Genomic DNA, 21958 nt, shown 5'->3' with positions numbered 1-21958 from the left:
ATTGAAAAACTTTAACTTAGTTTTACGTTACGAATTTAGAGCTGTTGAAAGCATCATAGACACAATAAAACACGTCGTGGTCAAATCGATATGCGCATGGTAAATTTCTGGCATATCGTTTTTACCCAGCAATACCAATTTTTGTCTCTCGGGGATTCCCTGACTTCGAAAAAGAGAGGAAGAAGCAATGTGACAAGTTGAATTACGTGAGTGGGAGCGCTGAAAGTTACATGAGTGGGAGGAAGAAAGACGTGTTCGAGGCTCGAAGTGGCCTGTTGTTTATATTTCGAGCATACCAAGTCAAAATTGATACCACACAACATTAAATCGATCATCGTTTCATATCAAGTTTTTTTTGGGTGTAGAAACATTTAGCAGGGAGTGAAGTTCTGTGTGGAATCTCGGGTCGGCATTTGCGAAAAAATCAAAAATCTGAAATCAAAAAACTGTAATTCCAGAAAATTTCTGGTCTCAGTCAGAAACAACGCACGTTTGTTTGCTTTGGATTGCAATTTATTCAGTTTCTTATTGTATTAATGCTGTGCCTGCGCTTGACAACGCTTTTCAAACAAATTCAAAAGGAAAGGAGAAGAAACGAAACGAAAAAGAATAATCGGGCAAACATATAAATGAGCGAGTGAGCGAGGAAGAACAACAGGGAAAAGTGCAGTTGAGTGGAAAAATTAGGCAGAATGTCCTTTACCGGGGGGTATGCGAACAGCGTTGAAACTCATTTTTTTATTTTTCAAATGAGCTCCGTCCTTTTCAGTTCGTCCTTTCGTCCAACCAGATTACAGGCATAGAATACGCCGTATTCTAGTTCCACTGGCGACTGTATCGACTTTTTGCGGCAGTCCTTGTGCGTTTTCTGGGACAACAAGTGCATGTGCAAAGGAATATTTAGTAGTTGTCACTCGTCGAAAGTATCGCTCAGTCAAACTCAAGGAAAGGTCGGTGCACAAGTATTTTCCGCAGTATTCCCCGCCATGGCCGAACGGACAAACGGACGAACGGACGATTTGATTCTCACCCTAACTTCGAGATCCGAATACGAATCCGAATCCGATTCCAGATGTAAACGTGATTCAGCAGTTCCCCCTCGCACTGGCGCGTGAATTTCAACGCTTAACGGTTTGTGGTGGCGGCGGGCCGTATTTATTTAATATTGTATTTTTTCATACATTTTTCTAGCACTGATTTCCCTTTTAGTCGTTTAATGTGCATAAAAGATTTTCCCTTCCATTTGAACGAGCACATTTTCCACACAACTGTCAATGGGAAAAGGAAAAGGCAAAGGCAGGACAACATCGGCCACGGAGGCGGCCATCGGCATGAGCATCGCTGTCACAATTCATTTGGCTTGCTTCTTTTTGGCATACTTAATATAAAAAACTAGGAAAGGAAAATGTTGACGCTTGGGAAAAGAAAATGGCTGAGCCGAATCGAACGCATCATTTTCGTACACTTTTAATTGTAAAAACAAAGTGGTGCAGGCTGGTATATGGTTTAACTTTATAGTAGTAATTGAATGCTTTGGTAAGGTATGATTCACTTACACTGGGAATGTTATCGTTGGTACAAACGTTCTCCTGGAGTAATCTATCCCGAATTTCCCAGGCAAATATACTCGGGCACTCGCGCTTATACTGTGATATTTTGCTCACCACTTCGGCTGTGGCCACACGAGGCTTGGATCCACCAATAGCTCGTGGTCTTATACTCCCTGTCTCGTAGTACCTGAAATAAAGTCACTATTAAAATTTAAATCTTAAGGGCTAGTACTCAACCCAACAATAAGTCGTCCAAAACAAAAAACTTCATATATGAAAAAACGTCAAGAAATTTTATTTTATATGAAGTTTTTTGTTTTAGACGACTTTTTGTTGGGTTGAGTACTATTATTGTACATACATATATAAGGGTCGATTTGGGGGTCTTAAATTAGCCTAATGTGTATTATTAACTCAAAAAATGGAATTAGATTTCAAGTAAAAAAGACCATAGATCCTGCATATTTCTGGCTCTCAGGCTGAATTTCTTCAGGAAAGATACTAATGAGATTAATTATACCCGTTACTAGTAGAGTAAAAGGGTACATTGTATTCGTGCAAAAGTATGTAACAGGGAGAATAAAGCGTTTTCGAGCCTATGAAGTATATATATTCTTGATCAGGGTCACTAGCCGAATCGATATAGCCAAGTCCGTCTGTCCGTCTGTCTGTCCGTCTATCTGTCCGTCTGTCTGTCCGTCTGTCTGTCCGTCTGTCTGTCTGTCCGTCTGTCTGTCCGACTGTCTGTCTGTCCGTATGAACGCTGAGGGAAGGTTGAGATTTCCCACACATATTCTTGGGCTTCCTACGCAGCGCAAGGTTATTTCAGTCGAGCGCCACGCCCCCACAAGCTCCCACTAACTATTTTAAAATGTGTCTGGCGCCCACACCTTTAAAGATTTCCGAGAAGTTTAAATGCAATTTTTATACCCTTGCAGAGGGTATTATGATTTCAGTCAGAAGTTTGCAACGCAGTGAAGGAGACGTTTCCGACCCCATAAAGTATATATATTCTTGATCAGCATCACAAGACGAGTCGATCTAGCCATGTCCGTCTGTCCGTCTGTCCGTCTGTCTCTTTCTACGCAAACTAGTCTCTCAGTTTTTGAGCTATCGGGATGAAACTTTCCCCTTCTTTCTATTTCAGGTAGTATATATGTCGGAACCGACCGGATCGGACAACTATATCTTATAGCTCCCATAGGAACGATCGGAAAAAAAACGTTAAAAAATTCTAGCTTCGGTGTTTTTTCAAGTATTACCTTCTACTCTTGGGAATATTATTTTTTATATATTTCTGAAGTTCGAATTAAATATTTTAAAAATCGGATCACTATATCATATAGCTGCCATAGGAACGGTCGAAAAATTAAATGGAAATTAAAAGGAAAACAAATTATATCTTTGTTGATTATTACATTCTCTTCTACTCTGGGATATGACTATTTTTAAATATTTCCGAATTTCGATTTTAATTTTAAAAAGATCGAACTACTATATCATATAGCTGCCATAGAAACGATCGAAAAATTAATGTAAAATAATAGGAAATTTAACATTTTTGCGATTTGTAAATTAATAGGAAAAATCTGCAAGGGTATATAAGCTTCGGCTGGCCGAAGTTAGCTTCCTTTCTTGTTTTGTGTATATTTAGACGTATCGAAATGTAGAAGACATTTTTCAAATCGGACCATTTATTAAAAAGTTACCCGCAATTAAACAATGTTATATGTCCATCTCCCTCGCACTCCCTTTAGCTGAGTGACGGGTATTAGATAGTCTGGACACCAACCCGACTATAGCGTTCTCTCTTGTTTAATTTATAAACTGACTTTCTTCACATTTCTTAAACATTTTCAGTTTAAAACAAGACCGCTTAAAGGAAAGATATGGAGTAGGTATACCCGTTACTCGTAGAGTAAAGAAGTATATTGTAATTTTGATCCATCTAAAAGTTTCATCCCGATAGCTTTACAAATGATAGACTAGTTCGCATAGAAACAGAAAGACATGGCTAGATGGACTCGGCTGTTGAAGCTGATCAAGAATATTTATACTTTATGTGGTTGGAAACGTCTCCTTCACAGCGTTGCAAACTTTTAACTGAAATTATAATACCCTCTACAAGGGTACAAAATGGAAAAGCTCGGGCATAAATGGCTTCTTTAAAAATACACGCACATAACTTCTTTGGCAAAAAAAAATAAGTTAATGATCATTAGAATCCACCAGAAAATGAATTTGATATGAATATTTTAAGCTTGGTACAACGGGGATCTTTTGGCCGTTTACAGCTATACACTGAGACAACAGGGCTTTAACAGGGATGTAATACCCTTTTTTCCCAATTTTAAAAATGTATATAAAAAGGAGCCCTTGCTTAATTTTTGGGCTGATGGTCTAGCTAGTTTGCTTAAAGTTGTATCTTTAAGTATAAGTTATAAAACTAATTTCGTTTTTTAGGCCTGTATTTTTAAAGAAGACTTTTATGCCAGAGCTTTTGCAATTTTTGTTCCACTTTTTATACCCTTGCAGAGAGTAAAATCATACCAGTCAGTTTGCAACGCAGTAAAGGAGATGTTTTCGACTCTGTAAAGTACAAATATTCTCGATCAGCATCACTAGACGAATCGATCTAGCCATGTCCGCCTGCCCGTCCGTCTGTCCGTCTGTTTTCAGCTTTGAAGCTATCGGATTGAAACTTCCCAAAAGGCTTCTTTCTATTGCAGTATATAAGTCGGAACCAGCCGGATCGGACAACTATATCAAGCTCCTATATAGCTTCGGTGTTTTTTGACATATTACCTACTACGCTTTGGAATAATATTTTGTAATAATTCTGACTTTCGAATTTAATTTTTTAAAAATCGGACGAATAAATTATATAGCTGCCATAGAAACGATTAAAAAATTAATGGGAAAATAATAGGAAATAAAATCTAGCTTTTTTCCGAATTTCGAATAAAATTTAACAAAAATCGGACGACTATATTATATAGCTGCCATAAAAAAGATAGAAGAAATAATGTCAAAATAATACGAAATTTAGCATTTTTGCGATTTGTTTTTTTTTTTAATTTTATCAAAATCGAACGATCGGATCGATAAAAAATAATAGGAAATTTTACATAAGCTTTGGCTGGCCTATCTGGTTTTTTTTTAAATTTACTTTTTATTTTTAAAATATTGTCGCTATTTTCTGCCATTTTAAAGCATTTTAACTTTTTGCCGTTTTTTTGTCTTTTACAAGCAGTGTTTTTGGTATTTTCCAATTGGAAGTATACTTTCGGTATATTTTAAGAAATATACCAAATCAAATTTAAATCCAGTTATACTGTTATATTGTATATCGTAAATTAAATTCTCGGCAGAGGAAAAACGGGTATTAATTTAAACAAGAAAGAAAGTTAACTTCGGCCAGCCCAAGTTTGTATACCCTTGCAGGTATGCCTATTTAAAATGATGTTTTAAATTGTCAAAAATCGAAACGGGTTCTTTCTATTGCAGGTAGTATATAAGTCGGAACCGATCGGATCGGACGACTATATGTTATAGCTCCCATAGAAGGGATCGAGCAAAAATGTTAAAAAAAATTCTAGCGTCGGTGTTTTTTGAAATATTACCTTCTTCTCTTGGTAATGTTATTTTTTCAATATTTCTGAATTTCGAACAAAATTTTAAAAAAATCGGATCACTATATCATATAGCTGCCATAGGAACGGTCGGAAAATTGAATGGAAATTAATAGGAAAAAAATTATATCTTTGTTGATTTTTATTAGATACTCTTCTTCACACAAAAAAAAACTATCAACTATTTAAAAAATCAACTATTTAATAGTGAAATCAGTCCCTACCCATAAAAAAAAGGACAAAAAAATAGTAGATTACCTTTAAAATAGTATATGACCTACAAAATAGTATTTTACCCGAAAAAAATTGTCGGGATTTGAGATTATGAGTCGGATACTCTAACCACCCTAAGTCCATAAAAATAGTTGACATACAATTTATAATTGTATTTTTAAAACAACAAAATATATGAAGGAAAAAAATAGTTGAGTTACGATATTAATTGTGGTGTTACTATTTAACGCCCCAAAAAATAAAACAACAAAATACACGCAAACAAATAAAATAGTTTTGCTATGATATTAATTGAGACGTTACTATTAATTTGCCAAATGAATAAAACAACAAAATACAACAAATACATTCAATGACTCATAAAACAACAAAATACATGAAAAATTCAGAAAATTGTGAAATACTATTTTTCTATGTTTTGTGTGTTCACTGGGATACAGCTTTTCTTTAACATTTCAAAATTTCGAATAAAATTTAACAAAACTCGGACGTCTATATTATATAGCTCCCATAAGAAAGATCAACAAAATAATAATCTGCAAGGGTATATAAGCTTCAGCAGGCCGAAGCTAGCTTCCTTTCTTGTTTTTTTTATTATTCCTACACCCAAAAAAAAAACCGAAAGTTTACAGTTAATACACGTTGTATTAAAAGTATACTACAGCTAGTATCAAACTGTCAGTATTAATTTAAAACTAAATAATGTAAGGAGCAGACTCAATAGTGTTAAGTTAAGACTAAATAGTGTTAAGTTTATGTCCTGAGTTTAATTTCTATACCGAAGTTTTCGGTTTTCGTTCCTGGTGTGAAGCCAGGATGCTCTGGTTTGGAACCTGGACATTTCGAACAGAAAAAGTGTTACCGCTTTTTAATGCTATTCGGACGCGTTAGTATTTTAAGGGTTTTACATTAGTGTATTTTGTAAACGACGCTGCGGTCTGTTTAAGGTTTGTTTGTGAAAATTACTTGTGAAAATTTTAATATTTGCTTATTTTGGGCTTATTTGAAATGTAAGTACATTAAAATTGTGTCTTAGTGCATAACTAATGAGTAAATTCTTTTCTTTTTACTGACACCTCCTTGAATTGCGCTCCAGATGCCGGGAAACTAAGGATCTTGCTATTGGCTTGCATTTTTTCTGACCGCGGCCAGCGCAATGTTTACTTCAATATCAGCGTCCCCGACCAAACTCCGGTGTTCATCTGGACGGCGACCACTCGAGATGATCAGCGACATAAGCGGTAAAACTGCATTTGCCCAAATATGCATACACACGTACATATTTTGTACATGTATTGTATTTATGTTTATTTGTTAAATTAAAAATTACCTTCAGTAATTTATAAAAATGTAAAAAATATTTTTAATAATATATGAAAAGTACAGAACAACATTTTTTGAATTTTGTCTCTTTTATACGGGGTATAATATTTATACTGGCATTATACTAAATAGTATACAAAATAAACTAGCACCCTAAATTTCAGTACACTGAGTGAGTATAAACTGTACACTCGTTAGTTTAAACTTGACAACTTCGAAAGTTTCATTTTTATACTTTCGAAGTCCATTAGTTTAATACTCAGAGTATCGAGAAATTTTTGACACTCAATAGTTTACTTTTAATGTAGAAATAGTTTAGTTTCTATGATCATTTTTTTTTGGGTGTAGATATAGTGGTCCGATCCGACATATGTACTATGTAATAGAAAGAAGACTTTTGGGAAAGTTTCATCGCGATAGCTTCAAAACTGAGGGACTAGTTCGCTTATAAACAAACAGCCGGATATGGCTAGGTGGACTTCGATATGGGTGCTGATCAAAAATATATATACTTTATGTGGTCGGAAACGTCTCCTTCACTGCGTTGCAAACTTTTGACTGAAGTAATAATATCCTCTGCAATAAAAAAAATTGCAAGTAAATTAAATGGACAAAAATTTCACTGATTATGGAAACTACTATTTCTCGGTTTTAAGTCATTTACTTGATTTTGGAACGGACTCCTGATCCTTTAGCTTCCAAAATATCTATTTAACTTCTTTAAGGGCCGGTTTCTCGAGTGCCGGCTAACATTTTTCGAACAGATAAAGTCCCTGCTAAGGCATTTTGGCTTTCTCGAGCATAAATGTGAGAGCTAACTTTGACAGGGACTCGGAGTCCCTGTTAAGCGTTTTCGACTCGATAGAATGACAGCTGATTTCCCAAAGCCAACTATGAAGATAAAACGAAATCACAGCTGACTTTTCCTTTAAATTATACCCAAATAGCTGATGAAATAATCGAAGCACGCCATTTTTTACCCTTCACAGCACAATTCTGTGCGTTAACAGCACTCTGTAATTGTTTCTCGTTCAGATAAATTAAAGCAGTCGAGAAAGCCGATTTGCTTTTACGAACAGTTTATCTGGTATTTAAGTTTTTCGAACAGATAGCTATCAGGGACTTTGACAGGGACTCGAGAAACCGGCCCTAAATGGGGTATCATTCTACTCCCTGCAAACACCTTGCCCTGGTACAGAAGTTTTCAAATATTAAAGTAAATATGTTTAAAATATGGCCCTTGAGAAAAAAGCTTTTAACTTCATTTGGCCAAAAAAAAAACACATTTGATAGGGGGAAAAAGGATCCTACCTTCCGAGAATTTTGCTCACACATCCATTGGAAACTTGTAGAATTCGGGAAATATCACATGGTCGTGCTCCGGAATGGGCCAGCTCGACAATTTTCTGTCGCGTTGAGTCCGGTAAAGGTCTTCCACCAACGAAAACGCCACCCAACTGATTTACTCCACTGTGACCTGCAAAATACAAGGAGAGTAAAGCAAGGAAGCGCAAGCTATTTTACTGCATATATAGATGTGGTATATCAAATGTTAATAGTGCCCAAGTCCGCTTTTTATTGCTTCGCTTTAATCAGCGACGTCAATGTGCGACTGTGACTGTACATGTACACTTCTATATAAGCTTGTGGCAATGAGGCGGATAATTTAGTTTGTCACGCTTTTAAAGACGTCAAAATACATTCGTCGACCCAAATTCGAGATGGACATGCTGAAGGGGAGAACATCGATTTGGGTACCTTCTTTTGTGTCCCGAACTCGAAACGGAGCATCTCAATTTGTACACGATGACCAGATTGGTCCTTGTTTAGTCTGAACCATTTAGTATTAATATGCACACACCCTTGCACATTTTTCAATAAAATCATTCGGCCATAATACACAAAAAAAAACTGGTGTCCCATAATTATTTGTTTTATTATGCTATAGTTTTTCCTAAATTAGCGGCACAAAAATTATTTTTTGTTCAATATATTTTGTAATGGTTTTGTAGCCTTAGTAATTAATTTTATATTGAAAACTTAAATACAATTGTTTCGTTTTGCTGCTTACTCGATTCAGATTTAAACGAAAGGGGAACATCTTCTATGTGTACTTATCTTCAGTACGAAGCTGAGCACGAAAAGAAAAGGCAAAAGGGGTAAAAAAGGGCATCCTCGATGTTCAGGTCAAGCATGAGAATGGAAGGGTTTTATAAAAATTTCCGAGTATTGGGACTTATTGAAATAAAATCCCAAAATCTCTGTATCAATTTACCGCTTTATTGGTAAAGAAATCAGCGAAGCAGCAGAAAAACCTAGATACAAGCAGGAAGAGTCAGCTCTGACGAAGGGCTAATCCGAGTGACTTTTCTGTTTTCAGATACGGATCGGAATGCGTCTAATGATAGATTTTCAACGGTGAGCTTCGACCGTCCGTCCGCTTTCGTTTTGATCTCCAATAAAATGGAAATGTCTCTTTAGAGAGCGTCTTATAAAGGGCCCCCTTCTAGCCCACTATGATGGATGCAGCTGCTCATGAAGCCCCATTACATTTGCATGCAAAAAGGTCTTGCGTTCTGGGTAAAAGGTGTGCGGGTCCCGAGCCATTCGACATTCAAATGCAGAGACCCCGCAAGGCCAACGTGGAGTACTTTTGGTATTAGTGCAGGGACTGCAAAATTGGATTGCTTGCCGAAAATTTGATTTGCCGGTGTGACAGGGCACACAATTTCCCAAAACATCTTGCCAGTGGGATTAATAATGTAATTGCAACACAAATCTGTCGGCGAGAAAAACAATGGCTTAGCAATAGGGACAGGAGCTGGACCCTCTAGGGGACTGGTCCATTCAGGGCAGGCACAGACTTTCCCTTGCCTGCGAAAATGGACAGAACTGCGGGGTGGGTCGACAAAGACTGGGTACTGGGTACTGGGTATGGGTAGGGGTATGGGTATGTGTTCGGGTTTGGGTTTGGGTACAATGCCTAAGCGCGTTGGTTCCCGGCAGCCGCTAAAGAGGCTCATTTGGCATTTTTGAGTGCATTGTGTGTGTTTGTATTTACTCGACTTCGGCTTTCAGTGCCAATAATTGTTTCCATTTGTAACGACATGACACGAAACGGTCGTCGACAACGAACACACACTTCAAGATCATTAAAGGTGGAAAATTATTGTATTGATTCACAGCACAACAATGGACTGACCTGGCAGAGAGTACTTAACAGCTCGGCAGGCTAGGGATGAGTTTGTGATTGCACACAAAAAAATTTGCTTGGTAAAATTGACCAACAAAGATAGTTACGTAACTATTAAAATAGTTAAGTGTATTTTGTTTTTGCTTTGGGTTTGTGTCTTTGCTAATTGTGTGTATTTTGTTGTTGTGAAATGACAATTTACTTAGTAGAATTGACAATTTTGCTAGTTGGGGCCTGTTTGACAATTATTACAGTTGATTTTACCAAGTTTTTTTTTTGTGTGTGTGACTGGGAATGGGATTTGAGGGATGTCGATAAGCTACTCCGCAATTCGTAAAATATTGTTTGGCCCATCACGGTCTTGAAAGTCCATGCCGATCCCAATTGTCACCGATGATCAGCTCTTCCCATTGTGCCACTATAATTGGCAGCATGTGCGCGATTTCGAGTCAGCTACTGAACAATGCCTCACCGTCCATTGAGCTCTATGCATTGGGTTACCCGGACATTGAGCTGTTTTCACACCAATAATGAATCCTCATGACACACATTTGGCAATGGAACAAATTTACCGAGATGTCTTTATAGTTCGCACCTTAGCTGCGGATTCTTTCGGATCGAGTGATGAAATTTGAACATTCCCTATTCCCTCGTGCATAACAGGAGTGATTTGAAAGATTAAGCCGGCCTAAGGTGATTTCCAGGTCCACTAATCGATCAGTATTGCGATGAATTAGCCTGTTTAACATTTCTGAATCAGAAACTCGGTGCTTCGAACAATTTCCAAGTTGTTTTATTTATGTTATTTAGAAACATGGATATTAATACATATAAATCGATCTAAATTTTTTGATAATCTACGCATAACTAATAGTTTGAGTATAGTATTCCTGGAAAAGGCACATTTAAAACGAAATTTGACATTAGTCTAACACTACATTAACATTTCTTGTGGGGACTATAATATACTTATAATATATTATATAAAGATAATGCTGAATTAATAACGGCACTGAAGGATATCATTATTATACCCGTTACTCGTAGAGTAAAAGGGTATATTAGATTCGTGCAAAAGTATGTAACAGGTAGAAGGAAGCGTTTCCGACCCTATTAACTATATATATTCTTGATCGGGATCACTAGCCGAGTCGATCTAGCCATGTCCGTCTGTCCGTCTGTCTGTCCGTCTGTCTGCCTGTCTGTCTGTCTGTCTGTCTGTCTGTATGAACGCTGAGATCTCGGAAACTATAAAAGCTAGAAGATTGACATTTTGCATGCAGATTCTAGGAGTTCCTACGCAGCGCAAGTTTGTTTCAAAAGGGTGCCACGCCCCCTCTAACGCCCACAATCGGTTATATACGATTTTAAAAATTTCAATATTTTGGAAAAGTAAAAATGCAGTTTTATTGTGTTTAAAAATACCTATCGAAATGTAGAAGAAATTTTTTAAATCGGACCATTCGTTAAAAAGTTACGGCGGATCAAAGTTTTTCTCCATCTCTTTCGCACTCCCTTTAGCTGAGTAACGGGTATCTGATAGTCGGGCACCCGACTATAGCGTTCTCTCTTGTTTTTTAACTTATTTATCTATATTTGATTATTCCGAATTCTTGGAAATCCCGTGTACAATCTTTCCTCAAAATGATAGCGAAATAGACAAATTCAAATTCCACACACCAAAAAAGGATATGCAAAATTAAGTTTTCTAAGCGTTTAAGTAATTAACCTTCATTTTTAGCCGAAAGAACGGTTGTATTGCGCAAGTTGCTTTTGTATAAATGAAAATATTCGGGGAACGGATCGGAATAGGCTGTAATGGGGAGACTGGGAGTAGGAAGGCTATCTGAAAACGAGTGGTAGGGGGAAAGGTATTGCTTTGCGTTACTCATAAAAACGTACATTCATCATCAGTTAAATGGTAGTAAGTTGTGGCGAAGTAAGACGATGTCGAATGGGGTTGTGACGCAGTGCTGGCTTCCACGGCTTCCATTGTAGGGGAAGGCTTTCCAGCAATACCGCCTAGTCCGCTCCCACCAGCGGCACCCAAACAGGGTAAATTTCTCATTGCAATCACATTGTCTATAAGAAAAGAAGATCATAGGGGTAAAATTCGTATCAAGAAGTTACTTTGCACATTAGAATTAATGTATTATATCAGTGAAATAGGTCTATAAATGCGAAAGAAATTATGTGCTAGGTTAGGTATTAAGATATGTCAGGGAGTTAGGGAGCCTCAAAGGTAGAGATCTTTCAAATTTATTATATCATCTTCTTTGAATTTGAAACCATATTAACCATGATATTCTTGTACAATCTACAGTGTAGTTGGATCGATCAAATTGGATTATATATGTGGCCAAAGTTAAATACTTCCAAATTTCCAAAGCAAATTTTGAATTATCGGCTATTATTGAAATGCTATGATTAATATAAACATTTACCATGTTAATCAAAGCATTCACATCCATTTGGAGTATGTGTGTTCGGTTTTTTTTTTATATACATACATATATGAAAATAGAAAATTAAATGAAATTTAATATTAACAAGTGAGAACGCCATAGGAAGTGCGAGGGGGATTGAGATATATACAAACCTAGTCAAAAGTATTTTCACAAATTTGAATGTTAACTGTACTCATATTTTGAACTTATAATATAAACATTTTGGCACCTATGGAAAGAGCACTTCAATTCCGTTTAAATGACACAAAAATTTTCTTAACCCATTAAGCACCCTTTGAAAAGTGGGCAAATTAGACAATTTTTTTCGAAAGTCAAATTTTCAACTTTTTTTCTGGGGTTTAAAACAAAAATGTTTTGATGCAAAGTTGTTCCCCAATCAAAATGAATAATAACTGCAAAAAAAAAAATTTCAAAATATTTTTCCTTGTATTTTTTATGATTTTTTGAAACTAGCAATTTTTGCCGCTTTTTCTTCCTTTTCATACAAAATTTTACTGAGAGGTCTCCATTCAAAAAAAACATAAAAAATGCAAGGAAAAATATTTTGAAAAAAATTTTTTTGCAGTTATTATTAATTTTGATTGGGGAACAACTTTGCATCAAAACAGTTTTGTTTTAAGCCCCAGGAAACAAGTTGAAAATTTGAATTTCGCAAAATTTGCTCACTTTTCAAAGGGGTCTTAATGGGTTAAGAACATTTTTGTGTCATTTTAACGGAATTGAAGTGCTCTTTCTATAGGTGCCAAAAGTTTATATTATAAGTTCAAAATATAAGTACAGTTAACATTAACATTTGTGAAGATACTTTTGACCACCCCTGTATTCTGGGCGTTAGAGTAGCGTAGCGCTCGGCTGAAAGAAACTTCCGCTGCGTAGGAATTTTCTAGCTTTTGTGCTTTCCGAGATCTTTGCGTTCATACGGACAGACAGACACACGGAAATTCCTAGATCGACTCCGTTAGTGATCCTGATCAAGAATATGTATACTTTATAGGGTCGGAAACGCTTCCTATTACATACTATTTCACGAATATAACATACCCCTTTACTTTACGAGTAACGGTATTAAAAACCAGGCTTCCCAGGTTGATGATTTTTTAATTCCTAAACGAAATTTTATGTTGTTTATTGCCAATTTTGAGCCGAACAAACAAACGCCTTGGGACCATGTCCATCCAATTGGTTTTCTTGACTCCTATGTTAGGCGCAAACCATACACCCCCTCTCGGGTGAAAAAGAAAGGGAATTTTGTTGTTTAACAAGAAAGGAGATCATTATTTTTTTGATCCTTCATATGCTATATAATATAGACTTCCGAGTTTGTTAAATTTTATTCCAAATTTTGAAATGTTTAAGAAATGCTATATCCCAGTGAAGAAGAGAATGTTATATAAATCAACAAAGATATAATTTTTTTTCCTATTAATTTCCATTTAATTTTTCGACCGGTCCTATGGCAGCTATATGATATAGTGATTCGTTTTTTTTAAATCCTTCCTATGGTAGCTATAAGATATAGTCGTCCGATCCGGTCGGTTCCGACTTATATTAAAAAGGGACTAGTTTGCGTAGAAACGGGCAGACAGACGGACAGGCGGACGAACAGACGGACGGACAGACGAACATAGCTAGATCGACTCATTCATTCTTGATGCTGATCAAGAATATATATACTTTATGGGGTCGGAAACGTCTCCTTCACAGCGTTGCAAACTTCTGGCTGAAATAATTATACCCTCTGCAAGGGTATAAAAAGTATGGCCATGTAATTTTCAGATAATGCAAAATCCATTTCGTTTTTACATGTAATACTCTTTTCGACCAGGTCAAATTTACCTGGCCACATATCAAATTAAAATTGATCGTAAAAAACGCTAGTTTACAAAATAATATTCATGGAATGCTTCACAGCAATTGATTTAAAATTCTGTTAGTGCTAGAGCCCTAGATACCACACATCTTATTTTTCGATAGCACAGTTTTTTTAAAGATTTTTAAAATTTAAAATGTTAAATTTCCAGTGTTGGGAAAGGTACTGTGTTTTTTTACCTAGGTAAGGTAAAAGGTATTGGGCAAAAATAAATACCTAGGTAAGGTAAAGGTACTTCAATTTCCCAGTACCTAAGTAAAGGTATAAGGTAAATATATTGTTTTTTTTTATTTTTTTATAATTTTTTTGTTTTGTTCAATGTAATCATTTAAACTTAAAATAAGACTAGTTTTCAGTTTTTAGTCGTCTTAATCAAACAATATCTTTTCATTTCATTTAAATTTAAATGTTTTAATTTTGTGCATATATTTTTAAAACACGCGGCATGAATAATTGTATGCACTTCATTAATGTATTTATGAAACCCTCATGTACATATTTGGCGCGCAAAAATTCCGTATGTAGAAACATTGACTATGTATATGTATATGCCGTTTGTTTACTTACATACGGCATTTTTGCGCGCCAAATACACTTTGGTTTCATAAATAAATTGATGTAGTGATGGGAACATACATACGTGCACAAAATGATATAAAATAAAACTGCGATTAGTTTTAACTTCACAAAACAAACCATAGAACGGCTGAATTCCAATGACTTTTAATGCTGCGTTCCGACTATTACAATTTCGAAACGAAACGATACAATGAAACGGTACTACAGTGTCGCAGTCAGATTTGGCTATTTTAAATCAGAGCAATGTTTTATACCTATGTAAGTACCTTCATAATTTCAAAGGTATATAAAAATCTGTAGCTAGGTAAGGTAAAAGGTACTCAATTATTTTTATACCTAGGTAAGGTAAAAGGTACCACTAAATTGTACCTAGGTACATACCTAGGTAAAAGTATCTAGGTATGTCCCAACACTGTAAATTTCTGGCTTTTTTGAAATTTGTCCTATATCTCGGCACATATCCACCCAATTGGAACACTTTTCGTTTCATTTTAAAGTCAATAGATCAGATCTTAACTTTGTCATACAGATCAATATGATTGGATAAGTAATGGCAGCGCATCAGCTCTACAAAGATGAAAAATATGTTTCTTGCTCCACTGTAAGTCGGCTGTATGTATATTAAAAACTCTAAGTGCCGGTTTCTCGAGTGCCGGCTAACATTTCTCGAACAGATAAAGTCCCTGCTAAGGCATTTTGACTTTCTCGAGCACCAATGTGAGAGCTAACTTTAACAGGGACTCGGAGTCCCTGTTAAGCGTTTTCGGCTCGATAGAATGACAGCTGATTTCCCAAAGCCAACTAAGAATATGAAACGAAATCACAGCTGACTTTTCCCTTGAAATATACCCAAACAGCTGATGAAATAATCGAAGCACGGCATTTTTTGCGCTTCACAGCACAATTCTGTGCGTTAACAGCACTCTGTAATTGTTTCTCGTTCAGATAAATTAAAGTAGTCAAGAAAGCGGATTTGCTTTTACAAACAGTTTATCTGGTATTTAAGTTTTTCGAACAGATAGCTATCAGGGACTTTGACAGGGACTCGAGAAACCGGCCCTTAATAAATAAGTTGAAAAATCCTAATGGGTACAAACTTAAAGTTTAATTCCTACCGAATAAAACAATGAAAATGAATAGTGGTCACAGGTATTTTCGTGGTCTAGGGCTCCAACACTAACAAAATTTGCAACTAATTGCTGTGGGGCATTTAGGCTGTAAACTCGATTGTTTAAGAAAATTGTTCTGATCCATATCAAAATTCCATATCCACCATTGGCGGAAACAATGATAGGCTTTGGCTATTTTATCAGCTGTTTGAGTATCCGACAAAGGAAAAATCAGCTGCTTATCTTACTTGGCTTTGTAAATTCAGCTGAAATTTTATCGAGTCGAAAAAGACTTAACAGGGAGTCCGAGTCCCTGTCAAAGCTCTCACATTGACGCTCGAGGAAACCCAATTTACTTATCAGAGAGTTTATTTGTTCGTGAAATGTTAGCCGACACTCGGGATGACGGCCCTCAGTCTATAATAATACTTGAATGTTTCAATTTTCGATTTAAATGTAATTCCTTTTTAAGCCTACACAGTTATAAACATCTAATTTTATACAGCATTTACATGTAATTACAAGAATTATTGATTGGAAGTAATAAAATTTTAGCCAATATGAATACCCGCGCGACTTATCTTCATCTTATCGTAGTGTGGAAATGCAAACTAGTTGCCGCTGATAACAATGTCTACAAATTATTTCGAGAATTGTCAATATAAACAAGAAAGAAAGTTACCTTCGTCAAGGCGAATTTTGTATACCCTTCAAGTAAAAATACATACTTTACCGTTTAATTTACCATCATTGAGAGCTTCAAACGTTATACCTCTCGTGATCAAGATTCTAGAGCTCCCTCGATCGGTCCCGTCTCCATTGCCTTATTTTAGTGAAGGAGACGTTTCCGACCACATAAGTTATATATATTTTTTTTCTCATTATACCCTTGCAGAGGGTATTATGATTTCAGTCAGATATATTCTTGATCAGAATCTCTACGCAAACTAGTCTCCCATTTTTGAGCTATCGGGATGAAACTTTCCCAAAAGTCTTATCTCTATTTCAGATAGTATATATGTCGGAACTGACCGGATCGGACTAATATATCTTATAGCTGCCATAGGAACGGGCAAAAAATTAAATGGAAATTAATAGAAAAAAACAAGAGAGAAGGCTATAGTCGGGTTGGTGTCCCGACTATCTAATACCCGTCACTCAGCTAAGGGGAGTGCGAGGGAGATAGATATATAAACAATTTTGATTGCGTATAACTTTTTAATGAATGGTCCGATTTGAAAATTGTCTTCTACATTTCGATAGGTGTACACAACAAAATTGCATTTATACTTCTCGGAAATCTTTAAAGATGTGGGCGCAGGACACATTTTAAAATCTTTAGTGGGCGATTGTGGGCGTTAGAAGGGGCGTGGCGCTCGGCTGAATTAAACTTGCGCTGCGTAGGAGGCCCAAGAATATGTGTGGAAAATCTTAACCTTCTAGTTTTTGTAGTTTCCGAGTTCTCAGCGTTCATACGGACGGACAGACGGACATGCCTATATCGACTCGGCTAGTGACCCAGATCAAGAATATATATACTTTATAGGTTCGGAAACACTTCCTTCTAGCTGTTACATACTTTTGCACGAATACAATATACCCTTTTACTCTACGAGTAACGGGTATAATTATATCTTTGTTGATTTTTATTACAATCTCTTCTACACACAAAAAAAAAACTTGGTAAAATCAACTGTAATAATTGTCAAACAGGCCCCAACCAGCAAAATTGTCAATTCTACTAAGTAAATTGTCATTTCACAACAACAAAATACACACAATTAGCAAAGACACAAACCCAAAGCAAAAACAAAATACACGTAACTATTTTAATAGTTACGTAACTATCTTTGTTGGTCAATTTTACCAAGCAAATTTTTTTGTGTGTACTATGGGATATGACTATTTTTAAATATTTCCGAATTTCGGTTTTAATTTTAAAAAGATCGAACTACTGTATAGCTGCCATAGAAACGATCGAAAAATTAAAGTGAAATATGATATTTAACATTTTTGCGATTTGTAAATTAATAGAATGATCTGCAAGAGTATATTCGTTTCTTGTTTTTTAAAGCTATAGCAATGAAACTTTCCCAAAAGTCTTCTTTGTACTGCAGGTAGTTCATATGTCGAAACGAGCTGGATCGAACCACTAAGTGGGAGCCATAAGATATAGTATTTCAATCCGGCTCGTCTCGACAAATGTACTACCTGCAACAGAAATAGGAATTTTGGGAAAGTTTCATCGTGAAAGCTTTAAAACTGAGAGACTAGTTCCCATAGAAACGGACAGACGGACATAGCTAGATGGACTCGGCTATTGGTGCTGTGGTCGGAAACGTCTCCTTCACTGCGTTGCAAACTTCTGACTGAAATTATAATACCCTCTGCAAAGGGTATAACAGAAGAAAACGCCAAAGTCGAATGCCTCGTCTTTCAAATACCCGTTATTTTGCAAAAATGATATGCAAGCACAAAAATCGCGAAATCTCGCGGATTTTTCAATTTAGGCACATAACTTTTCAATGAAAGGTCCAATTCAAACAATTTTTTTTGCAACCGATAGCTATTGACAAATCCAAAAAACTACAATTTACACAAATCTTTGTATTCACACACAAAAACAGTCCCTGACCACAAAATTGCCAATTCTCCCAATTAAATAGTTACTTTTACAACAACAAATACTCACAATTAGCCAAGACACAAAGAAAAAACCAAATACGCGTAACTATTATTTATAGTTCCATAACTATCCGTATAGGGCACTTTTACCAATCAAATTTTTTTTATGGGTAGGGTTGGAAGTGCTATCTACTGCCTGATACAAATTTACTCTTTTATGTTAACAGGTCGACCAAATCACTTATAGAAAATGCCAGTGGCTAATCTAGCATTTTATTGTGGGGGGAAATATGTAAATGGAGAAGGAAGCGTTTCGGAACCTATAAAGTACGTATATTAAATATTCTTGGCCTGAATCACTATCAGAGTCGGTCTAGGCATGCCCGTCTGTCTGTCTATGATCGCTGAGATCTACAAAATCTAGAGAGTTGGAACTTACCACACATATTCCTGCACACAAAAAAAAAACTTGGTAAAATCAACTGTAATAATTGTCAAACAGGCCCCAACCAGCAAAATTGTCAATTCTACTAAGTAAATAGTCATTTCACAACAACAAAATACACACTATTAGCAAAGACACAAACCCAAAGCAAAAACAAAATACACGTTACTATTTTAATAGTTACGTAACTATCTTTGTTAATCAATTTTACCAAGCAAATTTTTTTGTGTGTGGGCTTCATAGGCAGCGCAAGTTTATTTTAGCCGAGCGCCAAGCTCATGTTTTCTTTTGCAAATTCAGATCTACAACTGTTTTTAAGATATAGTTTCTTTTTCAATATTGCTTTGAGTTGTCCCTAGATTACGCTTAAAAGTATTTAGTATTTAAGCCAAAAGCTTCTTGTTTATATATAAACAATATATATATACATATGGGACAGTCAACCTATTTACAGAAAAGGAAAACATAAAATTGTAATATATGTACATTGGTGTCCGATCCGCGGTACTTAATTTTCAGGTATTTGTTATTGTAACGATTTCCCAGCTTTTAAATTGGATGAATAAACCGCAATGACTGGCACCTCCCTGGTAATGGATACACCTCATCTGACCAAAATGATAACATCTCTGACTGTCAGATACCCGTTACTCAGCTAAAGGGAATGCGAGGGAGATGGAGATATACAACTTTGATCGGGCATAACTTTTTAATGAATGGTCCGATTTGAAAAATTTCTTCTACATTTCGATAGGTATTACTAAACACAAGAAAACTTTTACAAAATCTGTAAAGATGTGGTTGCGAGGCTTTTTAAAAGTCCTTTAAAGCGACTGTAGGCGTACGAGTGGGCGTGGCGCTTGGATGGAACAAACTTGCGCTGCGTAGGAAGCCCAAGAATATGTGTGATTAATCCCAACCGTCAAACTTTTGTAGTTTCCGAGTCGGACAGACAGAAGGACGGACGGACAAGGCTAGATCGACTCGGTTAGTGACTTAGATCAAGAATATATGTACTTTATAGGGTCGGAAACGCTTGCTTCACCCTGTTACGTACTTCTGCACGAATACAATATACCCTTTTACTCTACGAGTAACGGGTATAAACACGCAATTGAGAATGGAAAATGGTGCAGGAGTGGAGCTTACCCTTGTGAGCCATGTCCTCTAAGGACGGTAGAATGTTCAATGTTCCCGCTGACCAGGGAGGAACTACGGTGCCCATAGCCGTCGGAGTTGGTTGCAATGTAAACATTATATGACTTGTATTGAACAACTGGGCTATTGCCGGTGTAACTGCGGCCGTCGAGCTCTCCTTAAACCGATATAGATTTCGATTTTTATTCTGGTGCACTGCTAATCACGGTCGACTCTGGCTATGCTTATCCAAGCTTTATCCTGAAAAGTACTGTTTTCTGTTTTTTGCCGGTCGCACGCTGCGAGAGCCCTCGGAGGGCGAGCCGAGCTTCGAAAATGAATATGTGCAGATGGTTGACGGTGACGGTGGAAATCGCGTCCTGTGGTGATCAAAAATCTATTGTTGATGGCGCCATGGGGACATGAGAGTCACGAACTCAGGAACACACATTAAACTGAGCAGCCGCTTTTGTTTTAGTTCACTTGTTCATTTTTCGCACACCACTTTCATCGCACTCACGTTTGTACTATATTTTCACTGCTTGCTTCCGTAACATTCCGTAATATTCCCGGGTGGACCGCTAGCCAGTGCCGATGGCAGTTTCAGACGATATGGAGACTACACGGAACGGCTTAAATCGCAGAATGTAGCTCGGGCAATGCTTTCTACACTTTTTACACTTCCCGACACGACGGCGAAACTGCATTTACCTTTGGAGCGCAAGACGTAGTAACAGTGTCGCGACCTGCCTGCCCGGATCCGTTCTAGAAACCGACTAGGCCGACCCTCGACTGGCCAGCCGGCGTCCCCCTGTGCTCAGAGCCGTGCCTGTGGCAAAGGAACTGCCTGTGATTGGTGGGGACCAACTTGGCTGGCTCACTCACCACCATTTGCCACAGGGAAGCGCTGTGGTTGGACGATGCTGGAAGCACAGCAGTTGTCGCACTCGCACCCATACAGTTTCTGTTACTCGGCTGAGAGGTGGGAGGAGAAAGCGATTGGCGGCACGATGCAATTTCGCAGCTGCGTTTCGATATGAGGAACATATCTCGGCAACGGAATCTTTAAATTAAAGCGAGGCTCAACTGCAGACGCATAAGAAACACATACTTGTCGGTGTGGTTTCATTCTTAACTACTTCGGATCCAGCCCCAGACTAAATGTTCCTTTGATAGCTGGCCATAAGCGGTGCAGTGGCAGGTCTGCCGTTGTACCGTGTACTGCTCAGAGCCAGCTTGAAGGTCTGCCAGCCCCACACGCCGCAGTCACTTACACACATGTTGCACTTAATTCGATTTCGAATTTACGAATAGGGAAACAAGTCTTCAGCCAGCACAGTCGCCCAATAGAATTGTTTCATTCCGATACAATAGGCGCTTTACATTTCCGTTAACTACCCGCACGTTTCCGCTTTGGCAGTACAGGCGTACGTATATAGGGGCTGGGGGCGTGGGTGTGGGCGTATGGTTGTTTAGCAAAATGTCGACAAGCCTAAACACGGTCACACCCACCAGCTCTCCAGCTCTTCAGCTCACCATCTCAACAGCTGGCCTCACATGTGGAGGCTGAGTTCCGAAAGGCTGGTCCTGTCCTGCTTTTGCGCCGCAAAGCGTAAGCCCTGCCAGTGGCCCGAAAGGGACGGCCAGTGTGCTGGCTGAAAGGCGGAAGTTTGCTTGTTTCAAAGTGCCCAAGAGCAGTATTAAAAAAAACTAACGCACACTGGAACAGGCAACTGCAGGGGATGATGGCGATTTAAATGTAATGCACAAAATTCAAGAACAATGTTCTGCCC

At 37.3% G+C, this 21958-nt stretch overlaps 1 protein-coding gene and 3 long non-coding RNA genes across 4 annotated transcripts; 2 read left to right on the top strand and 2 right to left on the bottom strand.

The window, feature by feature from the left end:
• Positions 1–280: 280 nt before the first annotated feature.
• Positions 281–1750, top strand: LOC138913736 (uncharacterized). Its single transcript, XR_011419554.1, has 3 exons — positions 281–709; positions 770–1131; positions 1210–1750. It is a non-coding gene; the product is annotated as an uncharacterized lncRNA (long non-coding RNA).
• Positions 1751–6079: 4329 nt separating this feature from the next.
• LOC138913737 (uncharacterized) lies at positions 6080–6809 on the top strand. Its single transcript, XR_011419555.1, has 2 exons — positions 6080–6426; positions 6513–6809. It is a non-coding gene; the product is annotated as an uncharacterized lncRNA (long non-coding RNA).
• LOC138913735 (uncharacterized) lies at positions 6756–8438 on the bottom strand. Its single transcript, XR_011419553.1, has 2 exons — positions 8051–8438; positions 6756–7315 (listed from the first exon to the last, which is right to left on the bottom strand). It is a non-coding gene; the product is annotated as an uncharacterized lncRNA (long non-coding RNA).
• A 3218-nt stretch (positions 8439–11656) lies between these two features.
• LOC138913725 (uncharacterized) lies at positions 11657–20970 on the bottom strand. The gene is made up of 3 exons (XM_070218018.1): positions 20178–20970; positions 11835–12014; positions 11657–11778 (listed from the first exon to the last, which is right to left on the bottom strand). Exons 1-3 carry the CDS (start codon positions 20281–20283, stop codon positions 11657–11659), a joined length of 408 nt encoding a protein of 135 aa, XP_070074119.1. The 5' UTR covers positions 20284–20970.
• Positions 20971–21958: the final 988 nt, after the last annotated feature.

Source organism: Drosophila takahashii, chromosome 4 (assembly GCF_030179915.1).
Source record: "Drosophila takahashii strain IR98-3 E-12201 chromosome 4, DtakHiC1v2, whole genome shotgun sequence".
In the NCBI taxonomy this organism is placed as follows: Eukaryota; Metazoa; Arthropoda; class Insecta; order Diptera; family Drosophilidae; genus Drosophila; species Drosophila takahashii.
Note: the sequence above shows the minus strand (reverse complement) of the source record. Positions and strands in the feature narration are given on the sequence as shown.